This window comes from Brachyistius frenatus, unplaced genomic scaffold, assembly GCF_029030835.1.
Source record: "Brachyistius frenatus isolate BFR_SWC_R1_liver_20210118 unplaced genomic scaffold, ASM2903083v1 Contig_57, whole genome shotgun sequence".
Classification (NCBI taxonomy): Eukaryota; Metazoa; Chordata; class Actinopteri; family Embiotocidae; genus Brachyistius; species Brachyistius frenatus.
In genome coordinates this window covers 1383322-1400344 of record NW_027210656.1, presented here as the reverse complement: position 1 = coordinate 1400344, position 17023 = coordinate 1383322, and the positions used below count along the sequence as shown (strand labels likewise).

General features: G+C 40.4%; 1 protein-coding gene across 1 annotated transcript in view; it reads left to right on the top strand.

Annotated features, from left to right (window-relative positions):
• The window catches only part of cntnap2a (contactin associated protein 2a), a 317507-nt gene that overhangs the window by 155297 nt on the left and 145187 nt on the right, over positions 1-17023 (top strand). The window contains exons 4-7 of the mRNA XM_069705533.1: positions 7132-7279; positions 12925-12977; positions 13307-13457; positions 14363-14547. Of these exons, the coding sequence (XP_069561634.1) occupies positions 7132-7279; positions 12925-12977; positions 13307-13457; positions 14363-14547 (537 nt within the window). The remainder of the gene's footprint in view (positions 1-7131; positions 7280-12924; positions 12978-13306; positions 13458-14362; positions 14548-17023) is intronic.

The following is a 17023-nucleotide window of genomic DNA, read 5'->3' as shown; positions in this document are numbered from 1 at the left end:
TTTTTGCTTGTGTGGATAGTTGACGAAGCATGGACCCAAAAAGTTCAGTAGAATTCACTACCTTAGTGTTTCCGTGACGGTGTTATTAAAAGGTCTGTCTTTACTGCTTTATATCAACAGCGCACAGACGGTGCCCTAATAACCTCTCAAGAATGGAATTTTTTTAAATTTATTTCACAAAGCTTTTGGTGATGAGTGGCGTCTGTTTGGAGTATTTCTGCCTCTTTCCATATGGTTCCTACAAGTAATGTCAAATTGAGTGGGTGTGTAACGCCCCCATTAGCACACATACACAGTTATTTTTCAGGTGCAAAGGCATGCACGCCCACACACACAAACACAGCTCCATGGTACTGTGTGGGGTTTCATAGCAGAGCCAGGAAGGCAGTCTTCACTCCATCAGCGTGGGTCCCTGGTGAGCAAAACGGGAGAGAAGGTGCCAAATGCTCACAGCCTGAGTAATGGGCTCTTAAAACTCTATTCTTTCCCTCTGTGTGTGCGTGTGTGTGTGTGTGTGTGTGTGTGTGTGTGTGTGTGTGTGTGTGTGTGTGTGTGTGTGTGTGTGTGTGTGTGTGTGTGTGTGCGTGTGTAAGTGTGAATTTAAGGGGGAAAATTCTGATGAACGGCTGATACTGAAATGTTTCTTGACAGTCAATCAAACACTTTATTTATGCATTTCCTTCAATTGCTCTGCAGTAATTAATGAGCCAAAAAGGTGGTTTATGAAAAGGTATTAGCATGAAATGTTCTGGAGGTGTTCCTCATTTTTCCAGCTAATAACATATGTGAGGCAAAGAAAAGATTACATTTCCCTTCGACACCAGCTCTTAGGTATCCCTCTTTTAGCAGGTAAGGGAAGTTAATGAGAGACTGAACTGGCGCCCTGGCACACAGCTAGGGTGGACACAAAAGGGATATAATAATGTACTGGCTCCAATGAAATTTCATAAAACATGTTGGAAGCAGCTACCAAGCACAAAGAAAATGTGTATTAAAGTTTTTGATCAGCACAAGTCAACAAAAGTGCACGGAGCACAATGGACATGCAGTAAATGGTTGTAATGAAAGCCACAGAACAGTGTAATGCAATGTATTTCAAGCTCCCTTTACTTCCTTGTAAAGCACTGAAGGCAGGAAAACATGAGTCGTGGTATGAACTCAGTAGAAGCAGACAAAATGATATCAAAAGCTATTAAACACGATACACACAAAACTGAGAAAGACAAGTACCAACATATTGATTAACATTATGTAGAACTGTAAATAAAGTATATGAAATAAAATGATGACACGCTCAATAACAAGAGACCATCAGGAAAAAAGAGATCAGACAAAAGGATGCAAAAAGGATGACAGAGGCAGAAAAAAAAATTACAAAAACATTAGAGGATATAGCACAGATCAAGTTCCTCATTCAGCTTATTCAGCCCGTCTGGAGCTGCAGACCCAGATCAAAATTATATTTAGCTTCTGCCTGCAGCAGAAGTTGGTTGTGGTCTCCACCCCTAGTGGGAGGGTTGATTGACTGTGTAGCCCAGAATTTTTATTTTGTCAGCGAGTGTCAAGAAGTGGTTAGAGATGAAGAATCTCTCCCATTGAGAAGGCCTGTTTTTTGGGATATGGTGCACATAGTTTTCAACAAGGGGAGCTAATTAACAGCCACACACTCCACTTTAATACAGTTTAAAGATTCATGATTTAAATAAGCACTACTACAGTTTGTCCTGTTTTCTTGGCACACTAAAAGCACCACACAAACACACCCACCCGCAGGGCTTCACAGAAACACAAATTTCTCCATGGCCCTTCTGTTTTGTCCCACATACTTGTCAATAAAAACAAAAGACCAGACCAGGCCGGACTGATTTCCCCTGCCTGCTCAGAAGGAACACGCACAAATCCACGCACACAAACACACACAATGGCCCTGACTCTGGGCTGGTCGAACAAAGGGTCCAGCAGCAATGAGGAAATGCCAGAAAATAGCTTTCACTTGTTGTTTCACAGTATCTGGAGATCTGTTCTCTGGGAAGCCCTGTCTCTAGCTGTCAAAACAGAGACAAACACAGACATAACACTCTCTCTCTCTCACACACACACACACACACACACACACACACACACACACACACACACACACACACACACACACACACACACACACACACACACACACACACACACACACACACACACACACACACACACACACACACACACACACACACACATAGATATTCACTGGCACACAAAACAGACACACACAGACAGAAAGATACAAATGTGCATTCAGGAAATGAAAAACACCCAGCCAGGGAGAATAAGTAAGGAAGTGAGGAGAAGCAATGAGGGAGATCTGTTGAGCAGTTAGACAATGGGTGTAAATGTATTTGTGCGTGAGTCGAGATGTTTCCCAGAGTATGTCTACGGGCCCAAGCATGCTGACATGCATGTGTATCTTGTTTAGTTGATGAATCGTGTGTTTTGTGAGTGTGAGAGCGAGCAGACCACAGGGGTATTTGTTGACCAGCTGTAGTAAAATGATTGGCTTGTTCTTCCTTGAATGACAGCAACCCTGGTGTTACAAATGGCCAGCAAGTAGTCTTGGCTGTCTCTCAGCTTCCCTCGTTATTTTTGTTTTCCAAGTCAAGTTTTCTCTCATTGCCTTTCCCCCACTGATCTCACAGATTGCTAAAATCATGTGGCAGCTCTGCGCTGTTTTGATTTACATCTAAGGTTTTCCTTTTAACTTTCAAAACACGGCATGTTCACATTTTAATGTTCCTAAATTTTATGCACATCATCCCAGGAATAAAAAAGAAAAGAAAAGAAATATAGTAAATATTTTTCTGTTTGGATCCCAAATGCACCATACAAGTTTTATGCAATACTAAATTTTAAAAGTAGTTTAGCAAACTGTACGTAGTGTAAATATAAATATGCATCTGTTTTAGGGTTTTAAATTATTACACTCACACACACACACACACACACACACACACACACACACACACACACACACACACACACACACACACACACACACACACACACACACACACACACACACACACACACACACACACACACACACACACACTGAGTAAAATCTGAAACTTACCTCAAGTACTTTGTGGCCTTTGTTGCCGTAAATTAAGTTCTTGATTAAACAAAACGTCAAAGTGTCTAAGCTCTTAAGTTGCCTTCACACGCACACACAACCAACATAAACCATCACACATACACACTATATGCAGTGACACATACATTTCCAATTACTCGTTGGTTTGCTGGTTAATGATTTGACTTTGGAGTAGAGGGAATTAAATGGTTCACTTGGCAGACATTTGCAAGGTATTCACCATCCACAGCTTTTGCCTCATCTTCATCCCCCTGCTCTCTTCCCTATCCTGCCTCCTGTCCTCCACTCTGCATAGTAATGCCTTTGAATTGAGCTGTTCATTCAGCCAAGCACAGATAAGTGCAGAATAGCGGCATGAGCACAATAGAGAAATAAAAACTTGGGATGAGGAGCTTTTGGGTGGAGACAAAAAAAATGGTTTTGTTCTCTCTCACTTCTTCTATCTCTTTCTCTTCCTCACTCTCTCTCTTATACCTGAACAGAACAAGGAGAGGAAGGTGTCGCCTGGAAAAAAAAAAAAAGAAGTGAAGTCAGTCAGCCAAAGATATGCAATATTAAATTTTTCTTTTTATTATTATTTTATTTCTAACTATGAAATGAGCTTAGGGGTGATATCAGCTTTTAACATTGCAGAATGGCTTCAATGGCAAGGTGGTGTGCGGGTGGTTTTGTCTGCGTTTGTGTGCATATATAATGCCATGTGCGCATGCAGATTGGTACATTTGTGCTTCAGATCCTGAGCCGGGACCACAGGCATTTTGGAAACAGTATAGTGAAGGACAAACATGCAATAGAGAGCACAGGATGAGAAGGAGGATTGAGAAGATTTAACAACAAAAGAGAAAATAGAGAGATGAGTTTTAGAGGAAAAAGCTAAGAAATGTACAAACAGCTCCACAGGGAAGTGTTAACCCCCGTGACTAGAGGAATATCTGTTTTTGGAAAAAAAAATTAGCCTGTGATTTTTTTTCTTCCAGATGCTCTTTTGATGTCTCAGCGCGTAGTTGAAACGTACGGTAAACAGCTCAGATCAGCTCATGAATGTTTGAACTCATGAACCAAATAGCAGAGAAAAAGTACATGTAGTGATATACTATATGCGTTGTGAAACAGTGCATTAAAGCCTTACCTTAACTAATAAAACAAAACAGATACATTTCTATTTGCACTTCAATGGAAGTGGTGGGAATGTTTGATGCAACGTTAATTGCTAAATGTTTAGTTGTCAGTCATTAGGAGGCTTAAACAGTGCATTTCCCGACACTTGCTTCCCGACAATCGCTACTTAACCTCACACAGTGAACTGAGAAAAGCAAATTACCATTTGACCTACAAGTTCTCCTTAGATAGTATATATAAATACATAGATGTATATAATTATTTGCTGCGCTCAAATACAGCCCACAGGAGTGTTTGCTAAATGAGCTCCCCAGTGGCTTTAGGCAGAAACACATTTGTTTTGGTTAAGGGAACGGAACGATGACTTGAACCATGCTGTGCATAAAATGTAATACTTCCTTAAAGTTATGCAACCTTTGTCATCATGGCAACAGGTTTTAAAAAAGTATCCCAACTCTGTCAGTGTCTGCTAGTGTCCCAACTGGTTAGAAACCAGAAGCATACAGTAGTCTCCGGCACCCAGCAATCTGCAACCACGTTGTCTGGCAACAGTAAACAAACACGATTTTAAAAACTGCCCTGACTCATGCTTGGAAATTGGAAGGAAAGTACCATCTCCAGCCCCTAAGTCTGCTGCTGTTTCAAACCATCCAGCCTACCACTCCTTCTCCTGCTAACAAGAAACTCACAGTATTACAGCCATCATCTGATTTCCATCACTTCTCCAGTACACTAGATTGACGTTATTTATACAACCACGAGAAATGAAGCTGTGGATAGTAATAAGCTCCTTGCACAAAAGACCTATGGATCTGATTTTATAAAAGGAGGACAGTATCCAGTGAACATAACTACATGCAAACATAGAAAACCATTTATGAGTTTTTATGACTTTGGGTGGGTACAAAAAGTCATAATCCCTACACAATCATTAAGCCAACCCACATGTTTCCATTTAGAAAATAAGAAATGAGAGCATGGCTTCTTCCTGATAGCTATGACTGTAACATTACCAGCAGCTGCCCTGTATCTACGATAAATGTAATTTGTTTATGGTCTATGACATATATGCAATTCTGAGTCGATGTGGCAGCCTTCTCTCAAAAACAGCAGAGCTGCCCTTGAGCAAGTCACTTAGCCCAGATCTCCAGGACCTGTGCACCTGCAGAGCGTTAAAGTATACTGAAGGGCTCCCCGATGAGTCATGTGGAGCTGTGTGAATTTGAAGCGGGGCACAAATAAAAAATAGAAAGTGTTTGTGTTTTCAGTTAACCTTTCCTGGATAAATAAAGATTAAAAATGAAAGTGAGGGAAAGGCACAGGGGAGATAGTAATAGTGTTCACCTCATGGCCACTCCCTTGCTACAGTGGAAATTCAGTGTTTCTGAGCTTAGTGTGAACTCTTGACCATCTCCTCCTTTGCAGATAGCATATCTTCAGGGGTACATGCTTGGGTCACTGAGGAGTCAACTCAAAGCAGACTGTCTGAGCACCCCCCCCCCCCACACACACACACACACTCATCCACTCCACGCCTTATCTGGAAGAACACATGGCGGCCTGGTGTCTTGCGCTCATCTAGTTACCTGCTATGGCTATTAATGATGCTTCTCCCCAGTGGGAGTTGTGCCAACTGTTGTGTGCATATGTGTGCAGAAGGAAAGCATAGGGAACAGGGTGGTGATGTGTATGTTTATTTCAGAAAGGAAGAAAAGCATAGCAGGGAGAATAGTTCAGAGACTGTGGTGAGGTGGATTAGTGGGCGGTTTGAGGTTCTCCCCATAATGTGCCAGGTCAAGTGAAAGAAGGGACACTGAGCAGGAGGAGCAGAGGTGAGGAAGAAAGAGGAAAGAAAACAAGACAGGAGTTGAAAGGTCATGTTAACCAGTGCGTTTTCTGAGAATTTTGTTTGTCCTATAAGTTTCTCTGCTATTCTGGGAAGCAGATGTCTTCCCTCTCTCGTTTCTCTTTTTCCACTAAACATGAAAACATTTTAGTAGGTGTTGAAAATGTCATTCACACATTCAACTACGAAAATAAAAACATTTTCAAGTTCAGTACACTGTCAGGAAGTATATATAAGCCTGTTGTGAAATCCGATGCCAAATCCATGCACAATAATTCTGCATAAAACAACACATGGGAGCAGCTCATGCTGTTAAGTCATGATAAATGACTTGCACATGTCCCGATCGGCCACGTCAGAGGCATCACTGACAGCAGAGGAAGTCAGGTGCACTGGCATTTTAATTAGACTACATTGGAGCATTATAAATGTGAATTTTTAATTAATGTGCTTTTAAGAACCCCTGACTCTTTTATAATCCAAACCCTGGTTTGTCGACAACATGCTGTGTGGAACACTTTGCTAATACAGCTAGGAACCACAAACCTCATCAGTTACAAGCCCCCATTCATCTTTGGGGACCCAGAAATCAGCTTTAATTTAAATTGATGTGATCAGGGAGTTTCCTACATGCACTCTGAGTTAAATACAATATGCAATTTCCTCTTCAGATCCCCCACAGTTAGTCTGTCTTGTGGTGGGCATATTAGATATGTAGACTCATAATTATTTTGCATGTTTTGTGAGTGTGCTGCTTCAGGGCAGGAAGGGGTGTGTGGAACAAATACTCCTGTTCTAAGTCCTGAAGCTGCTTGTTTGACTGCAGGCTTGCAGCTTTGATGTATTTAATCTCATTGTGTTTGTGTTTGTGTGTGTGTGTGTGTGTGTGTGTGTGTGTGTGTGTGTGTGTGTGTGTGTGTGTGTGTGTGTGTGTGTGTGTGTGTGTGTGTGTGTGTGTGTGTGTGTGTGTGTGTGTGTGTGTGTGTGTGTGTGTGTGCGTGTGCATGACTGTTTGTCTTCACAGGCCTTCTCTGGGAACTCCAACTCAGAGAGCTCAGTTCGCCATGAGCTGCAGCAGGGAATCGTGGCTCGCTTCCTGAGGCTCATCCCGCTAGACTGGAGCGAAGAGGGACGGATTGGCCTGCGCATAGAAGTCTATGGCTGCTCCTACTGTGAGTTGAGGCACAGACAAACACATAGTCTTTAAGCACACCTGCCGCATCTCTTTTCCTCTGTCTCTTTCATATTTCCCTTTTACACATACAAATAATCTCACACCAATAACATCCGGAATTGTCACACATTATCAAACAGAAAAATGATAAAAGATGGTTCTATTCAGTTGCATATTAATAGTCTCAGTCACTTGGTTAGGCTGCAGGCGATGATATTAAAACACGCACAGGCAACAGAGGCGTAAAGTAACAGATGTCGTCACTCTATTACTTTAGTAAGTATTTCAAAGTCTTTAAACCTCATAGACACACTCACATGGACTGTGAACCTGTTCACACTTCAACAAGCACTATTACCTTCTATAATTATAGAGCCATGGGGAGAGCCTAATGATGGTTGTCAGCTCCAATCAAATCACATCGGAATTTTCTTTATTATAAGATAATTCCGTATACTTTAGGTATCAAACACAAACCCAGTGTGAAAACCTGCCTGGACACATAGACACACGCACACAAAAGAAACTTAATTTTGCAGAAATATGCAGAGCACATTTGCAAACTCGCAGACATGTATAAATACACAAATATTCACACACTGCCTCTCGCTTTCTAACAAATGCATCATCCAGGGAACTGACACTCTTGCAGCCCCTCTGCTCTCATCCTATTAAAGGCTGCCAAATTGATTTTGATAACAATTTTCAATTAAGGCTCTGCATAAATTACTGTTATAAGTGACACACGTACATCTTTCATTCTGGAGATGCGATTACATTGCGCGCGGATATGTTTGTGAGTGTGTGTGCCCGCCTGCTTGTGTGTGTGTGTGTGTGTGTGTGTGTGTGTATGTGTGTGAATACAAGGGCACGTATTGTATTCCAGTCAGTCCTCAGCCCTTTGATTATATTTCTCTTGTTTCATTTCCTTCCCATGTCAAAAGAAAAGCAAGTCAGTAACGATAAGGATGACAAGATGTGCTGCAGGCACACACACACACACACACACACACACACACACACACACACACACACACACACACACACACACACACACACACACACACACACACACACATGCACGCACACACACACACAGGAGAATAAAAACACAGCCATCCAGCCCACTTAAAGTTTATACCCATCACATCACCCTACATTTGTAAACCACTGCACTTAGACACTTCAACTAATAATTGACTTTTAATACATATGACAGCTTTTGTTTTTAAGTAAAGTCAACTAGTTATTGTTGCTGTTGCGGTTTTTAACTTGAAAGGCTTTATTCTCTGACAGCACTGGCCTCTGTGATCTTAATTTCGAATGTCAAATTTCATTAGTAAATGTTTTTGTAGTTTCATAATATCCAATTTTCTTCAAGGAACATTTATTTTAGTACATATATTTAGATTTAAGGCACTTCCACTTTGTATAGTGCTTTGCATGTTCACCAAAATAAAATCTGTTTCGCTTTGCTTGTCTATGACACAATAAAATAGTTGGAGATATATTTTGCAGACTCTACTTTAGAGCTTAAGGGTGGTAGCAACCAGTACGTGACCTTTTCTCTGATCATGTCTTAATATATGATAAATATTTGCCTCTACTTTCCCAAATACATTATATAAAGCATGGAAGGCAAGTAATACTCAACAATATATATTTCTCAGCTCTAGCAAAAGAAATGCAGGAGCAATCAATATAGCTTACACAAAATCTGGCTGTCAAGCACCAGCAGTTTTGTGAGTTGTAAACAACAGTTGGCAGAGCTGAGAAACATACCTGACACACAATCTATAGCTGCAAAGTACTTTACAGAAGTAGTTACCAGTTTTACTTCAGACAGCAGAAAAAAGTTTTCTAAATTGGGATTGATATTTGTTCACAGATTAACACACAGACATTGGTCTCTGGAGTCACTGTAGTCTTGATATAATATTACGAATATTAATGCAGTAGGTCTATTTGAAGTCAAATCTTTACTGTAATGACTATTTGAATGAGTGTGCCTGTAATCTGGGTATTAAAAATATCATCTCTTTGGGTTGCTGTTGCTGCTCAAGAGGTTTAATCCCTCAAAATGGCATTGTACTCAATTATACTTCACATGAAACAGAACAAGAGAACTTGATTTTGAAAGGGAACCATATTTGTGAAAAGTACATAAAACTAGATTTTCTCTCTGTCAAAAGTTACCCATCAGTCACCCTCATGTTACATTATGAGAGATACAACACAACAAAAAACCTGCACTCCAATATCCCCGTGCTTTTTTCACAACTGCAAAAAAAGACTGAGGTTTGGCAAAATCAAGACTGAAGGACAACACTGTGATTGTTAACTCTCAAATGCAAAAGTGCTTTATGTGAAATAAGACTTGTTTTTATTCAAATACATTTCTGTTTCATTCAACACATTGACTGGCAGGCCATTTGATATACTGTGTCTGAGGTATAAAAAAAACAATACTATTAAAAACCACCATCTATTTCTCAGCCCAGAAAAAGCTCAGGAGAGTTTTTGCTTCTGACAAATATGGATGTTGTTCACCACGCCTTGACATCTGTTAGATGAGACACATAATAAATACGCAATCAGGTAAACGCGTGCTTATGCAGCTCAGATATCAGTGATAACAGAAAAAAGAGATACACAACCATACCTACACACACTCCCCCTGGTCAGGTGCATCATCTTTCAGAGTTGTCTGTCAGCTGTGTTTTGAAGCCCGCAGTGCATTCTCGTGATTACGCTATCACTGCTCCTTTTTTCAGCATTCAGTCAGAAAATGAGAACGTCCACATGTGTCTGTTCATCTACCCTCTCTTTCACTCCTTGACTGTCCAGTTCTCCGCGAATAAGCTTCTCGTAAATATTTTTCCTGCTTCCCAAATCAAATATGTAAGAGAGGAGAAGTACAGTGTTGGGCAAGGACAAAGAAAATGGGATGAAAGAAGAAAGCACAAAAGGGAAGAAGTAGGAGGAGAAGGAGGCAGATAAATATAGATGTTATGTTCCCAGCATAATCACCAAATGTGTTCGTTGTCGATGATAATTCTGTGTTTTTAAAAATGGATGATAATTAAATGCAATGCCATATTATGACTCATCTAGGACAATGCAATAAAATGCAGTGTGTGTGTGTGTGTGTGTGTGTGTGTGTGTGTGTGTGTGTGTGTGTGTGTGTGTGTGTGTGTGTGTGTGTGTGTGTGTGTGTGTGTGTGTGTGTGTGTGTGTGTGTGCCTGCGCATGCATGCATGCATGCATGCATGCATGCGTGTGTGCGTGCGTACGTGTGTCTGCGCCAGAGCTAGAGGCTATAAAGGAGTCGTGATCCACCGTGCTGGGGAATTTACATGCTCATTTCCATTTTGATTAACACAGGATCAACAGAAAATCAATTATTTCATAGATGAGTCAGGAAATAGTAGAGCCCGGTATGTGAGAGAAAGGGGAGTCAGACAGAAACAGAGGGTACAAATTTAATTTTTGACACAGACGTGGTCGCTAGCGTGCAAGTAGAATTTCAAAAGGATGCAAGCATATCACAGCTGACTTCGACCTGTGGCCTACTTATACCAACAGACGTTATCTGTTGTCAGGATGATGTATCACTATCATCATGTGTAGAGTTGCAGAAATGTACTCGTAGATGTTGGTTTTTTTTTGTGGCTAGCATCTATTTCTAGAGCAAACACATGCACAGCCTCAAGAGCATCATTGTGGCTTTCAGGTTCAGGGGTGCAGTATGTATGGAGAAAAAGGGGGCATAAATATAGAATTACAGTACATTGCTGCAAATCAATTGCTTTCATTGTAGGTAAATCATTTTATTATTCCTCAACTCAACCAAAACAATCCCATTTTTCTACCAAAGTAAAAAGTAAAATTGAAATATCTGTTCAACTAACAAATAAAAAAAACAGCTTTCATTTCCAATTATTTGAAAAGTGAGCAAGTTTGTTTGGTATAGGTAGGTCGTACTGTGGCTGACCCGCTTTTGTATTCACAGCCTCCTAATTTGCTGCTTGAGCAGTGACACTTGTTGCCATGGATACAGATAAATCTCATAACTGGGTAAAGTGCACCTTCGACTCACCTCGACATGATGCAGGTCCATCTCTGTGGCTTATCTCCACACTGGGTGAACATTGGGCTGATAATGAGCGGGATGCGTTAGTGATATGTGTGTGTCTGCATAGAGGTATAGCTATGACCATGTTTTTTTGTTTTTTTGCTGAGGCTTTCCAGTAAAGTAAATAAATAAGTCAACCTCTGTCCTTCTTTCTCTTCATCGCCCAGTGGCCTTCTATAAATTCTCCCTCCTGACATCAAGCACTCAGCAAAGCCGAAAAACCCTTTTCTGCTCACACAGATCTGCACTATCTTAAAAAAAAACAATCGTAAAACTGTCAAATAGGACGACTCTCTGCTCCATAAACGTGACAGACAAAAGAATGAAATGAAATGATGGAAGGAAGAGCGGAAACTAAATAGGGAAGTGAAGGTAATCAGAAGTGGAGCAGAGAGGGGAGAAATGGAGGAAGATGAAAGTGGAAAGAGAGACAAGTGTGAGAACAAGAGAGTGAGGAAAATACATTGAAAGACATGTAGCTGGAACAAAGGGAACAGATATAATTTCCTTCTAAATTTGTAGTATACAGCAGGTAGCGTGTTGTACCTGTAGACATTTAACATGCCTGAATATCAACACAGCTGAATGGAGCCATGGCTGATTAGACATCTGCTCAAGTTGGAGCTGGCCAATGTTGTAGCTCCGCCCACCAGCTTTTCAGTCTGAAAAATGTGAGACGTGTATCTGTGTGGGAGTTTTTATTATTTATTTTTATTGTTGCCATGTTTATGTCAATTCCACTGAAATTTTGTTTGATCCATTGATTCCTGACTTGGAATGAAAACTTTACTGTGATCAGTATGCTCTGCTCACTACCAGTGTTAGACAGCAGCATAGTGTTACACCCTTAACCATTTTACATGTACAGTATAAATACTCAAACATGTGACATTTTGACTTGTCATAGTAGGAATAGCACAGGTGGTTAATAGCATCAATGATGGACCCGTTCCATTCAAGAGTCCCATTAAGCCATGACAGACTGTCAGTGAGCCAACATGTATATACAGAAGCAGCTAAATTAAACTCTGCCATTGATAACTTCCTTATGGTGGACCATTGTGTTTTTAATGCTGTGAGATGACACAATGTCATCTGTGAAAAAAGCATATTGGGTGACATTTCATTGCACAAACCTCCTAAACATTCAGTTGGTAATATTAAAGCCAGTAATTATGTTTGCCATAAAATACTACATTTCAACAGGCCCTCTACATGTCCATGTATTATTACCACAGATGACTAAGGTTTCTAGCATTACCGTTCCTATTGTAGAGTTGGTATCTGTGTGTGTGTGTGTGTGTGTGTGTGTGTGTGTGTGTGTGTGTGTGTGTGTGTGTGTGTGTGTGTGTGTGTGTGTGTGTGTGTGTGTGTGTGTATATTTAGTTTTTTATGATTTTGTAATTTAACAAAATCCATAATCACAATTTATTCTATTAACACTAACTCCTGTTGATCTTGCTCTCTCTGTCTCTTACTGTCACCAACTTACTGTTTGTTTCTTTTAGGGGCGGACGTCATAAACTTTGATGGACAGGGTGTGATCTCATATCGTTTCAAGGTACTGGATTTACTACGCTGATATTCTTTGTTGTGTGGAATAAACCTCTGTGTAAACAATAATAAAGCCTCAACCATTTCAGTTATCCTAAAAAAAAGAACAGCATATAGCAGTATAACAAGAAGGGAAATAAATATTGGGCTTTACATTTTGAGCAGGCACCAAGGAAACCCAGGCAAGTGCAGGTCTTCTTGTTCTGTAGTCAAGATGCAACGTTTGTGAAGTAAAAGTATTTCTCCAGTGTTGAATGAAAATAAGCTACATGTGGTGTTAACAGCCATTTGAAGTGTTTTTTTTTTTTTTGTGTGTGTTTTTGAACATCCGTGCAGGTAAAGAAGATGAAGATCATTAAGGATGTGATTGCACTCAGGTTTAAGACATCAGAAAGTGAGGGTGTGATTCTCCATGGGGAGGGCCAGCAGGGAGACTACATCACCCTGGAGCTTCGCAAGGCCAAGCTGCAGCTGCAGATTAACCTGGGTAGGTAACAAGTGTATTTGGAAAGTGATTTATCTGAAGCTCTACCATGTCCAGCTGTGATCCTTCTGTGTTGGCTGGATGACAGTGGGTGTGTTTGCAGCAGCTTGTCAGGTCAGAAAAATAGTACCATCATTACAGGTTTGACAGGAATCCTAAACTTTTGTAATCAAAATTCACACCTCGTCTGTTCAGATAACTTCATCTTAGAGCAAAGTTTTTACCCTTTACACTGTAAACAAAAGCAATGAGTGTGTAACTCCGTTCACAGTCAACGAGCTGTGTTGCTGACAGAACTAGTGAGACCTTATAAGGATGCCGTACTGCAGCGCAGAGGCATCTGTTGCAACTAGATGAAGTCAACGCTTCTGACTCTGAAAGAAATGTTACATTTTTTAATAAAAACATTTAAATGATTAGAACAGAAATAATTCTGTGATGTGCAGTTTACTTATCATCATAGGAAGATTACATGTGACTACTAATTGGGTTATAGTTTTTTTTTAAAAAGTCAACTTTTTTCCTTGACTTGTGAGAATTATTGCTTTTTATAAAAAAAAAAATTGCAATCTGGAAATTACATTGCAATTTTTAGTCAAGACTGACAAACTTAAGCTTTTTTTAATTACACCAATCACAGCAATCGAGGACTGAATAACTGTAGAAAACACATTTAAGAAGCCCATGTAGAATAAAGAGGCATGGTCGGGTCACGCGATGGGAAGCACTGAAATAATTTGTGACTAGTTTGGAAAATCTTTGCAAGAGACATCACGTATAAGTTTCCACTGGTCCTTGTTCAACTGTTTCACAGATATTTTACAGACATATCTTAATTAAATTTTGGCTTATTTACATCCAACGTTTGCCTTTTCTGTACAACTTATATCATCACATGTTCATTACAGGCAGTAACCAGTATGGCTCTATCCTGGGTCATACCTCGGCGACCACTGGCAGCCTCTTGGATGACAATCACTGGCACTCAGTGGTGATTGAACGCTACCGTCGCAATGTCAACTTCACTTTGGACAGACACACACAGCACTTCAGGACCAATGGAGAGTTTGACCACCTCGATTTGGACTATGAGGTGAGGAGTATAGTATGGTGAGCATAAAAGTAGAAATGTGAAACGGACAGAGAATGATAGTCTCCCCAAGTAAATAAATGAAGGAATGAATCCAACCCACGGTATGTTGATTAACAGAGGAGGTGACAGGCATATATTCCATTCATACATCTGTAAAAAGCATGTGTGCTACTTAAACATACTCTACGTGTCTGTTTTTATTTGATGTCTTTGCTTGACATCATATTAAGAACAAAACCCCATTGTGAGGCCAAATGATGCAATAGCTGTAAATTTGAAGGCAATCATGGCAAAAAGTGAATACTTCACGTGTCAGCTGAATTATTCAGCTATCTCCGGTTTGCCTAAGACATGTGACAATGTCAGCCAAGGGCTGCTGCCTGTTTTACAGATGACTGGCTACTGTATAAAGAACAAACACAAGTATGTTGAAGTACCATGCTCATGTACCAAAGAGTTGCAACGTGCACTTGCTTTATCAAACTCTCATTTCACTCTAGAAAAGCAAACATTTAATTAAAGTTGATTGGTTTAGCCCTCTGTAACATATGAGGCCCCTTCTCCTGCCCACACAAAGCCACTGGTAGCACAAACAGTCATGCAGTTTTCATCAGGCAGTACTGCAAACTTTGGAAGGTGGGAAAGACTGTTTTTATTCTGATTAGGTGGTAGAGTGCAATTTGAGGACCACTGTTGCTATGCAATTGTGGTTGTGTTTCTGCCTCTTATGTAAAAAAATAAGGCAATTTTGGGGGTTGTGGTTAGCAGAGTTGTGTGCACAGTCCAAAATCACAAATGACCTTTCACGTGTCTGAAAGCTTGCTGCTCATTTAAAAATCTAGTGCTTGTTGATTTGTGTAGAAATATTACTTACGAAGGTGGATCAATACATTTCGAGAACGCTTCTGTTGCGCTCCAACGATACGCAGCACCATGACGTGCACGGAGCAGGAGGAAGGTATATCCAGAGTAAGTGTTACACTTGTTGCCGCTTGATCAAAATCAGCACCTAAGTTACACATGGTCCAAGTGGGTTGTCGATGTTTTACATACATGAAACTTAAACAGAGAGTGCACATCAAAGTTTGTGATACATTATTAGGGAACAGAAAGAAGTAGCAGGGAGCCAAATCCGGCGAGTAGGAGTGGTTTGGAGCAATGATTGTGCTGTTGTAGATGAGAAACTTGTCAGTTTTCAACATGCTTTGAGCGGTTTGACATGAGTGCTTTGACATGTTGTCATTTTGGTGAACCCAAATAACATCGTGTCACAGTTCAGGTCATTTACACTTAATGTTTTCCCTCAGACACCTCCAAACGTCACAGTAGAACTCGGTGTTGACAGTCTTACCCTGGGGGACCAATTCCCAGTGCACAGCCCTGTGAATGTCAAAGAAAACCCTCCTGGTTGCAGGCCTGACCTGCTGTGCCTTTTTTGGTTTTGGACAGTGACGTTCTGCCCCTCAGGAACAGAAATATCCCCCCAAACACCTTTCCAGGCTGATTCCTCCATTTCCATGGGCTTCCTGAAGCATTTTAAGGGTCTCTATTGCCAATTTCCAGAATTTGACACAAAATTGTATGTGCGCCCTCAGGTCATGTGTACAGAGAAATCGCATATGTGCTGGACCAGCATGTGTAACAAAATTTGTAACACTTACTCAATAGGGTTATACCATTCTCCTGGTCTGTGCACGTCATGGTGCTGTGCATCGTTCACAAGCAAAACAAGCAGTCTTTTTTTTAATATATTTTTTTTAAGTGGGGTTGTATTTGATACTTACCCACAGTCACATCCATATGTGGAGTTCCTGGACCACTGCTGCCTTGATCGATGAGTTTGTGTGTGTTGATGTGTGACTTCGGTGTTTTAACACATTAGTTCAGATACAAACTAACACTAAAGACCAGTACCTCAGTGACTTTATATTATGTTTTTTTGCTAAAGTAGTCTGGTGGCTTTGAAGAGAGCGATACACAGATTCAGTTCCCGGTTAGAAAGGCCTATCTGACAGCAACGGGAAGTGGTGAAAATATTCTAATCATGGCATACACTTAAATGGATATAGATGTTTTTAGGTGGGCCTTTTTTAAGATGGCTAAAATAGTTTTTTTTTGCTGACCCCCTCCACAGCACTACATAGCTTTCCTTCCTTAGCCAATACAGCTGCCTGCCTCTCCAAACAGGTACACGTCAACCCTTATGTACTGCAGGTAATACAATGTCTATGGATACCCTGTGCAACACCAATCCAAAATAAATAAATAAAAAAGCAAACTATCCTCTTAATATGATTAAGGGAGAATTAATTGTTTGAGTTTTAACAAATCATGCTATCCCCATTTGAGTTAAGAAATAAAACAACCTCATTACAAAGTGTTTATTATATTTAGTTTTAGAACTAAAGATGGCAAATATGTAACTCTTCGCATTGTTAGTACATGTACTGGAAGTACTGACATCAACGTCCTCAAG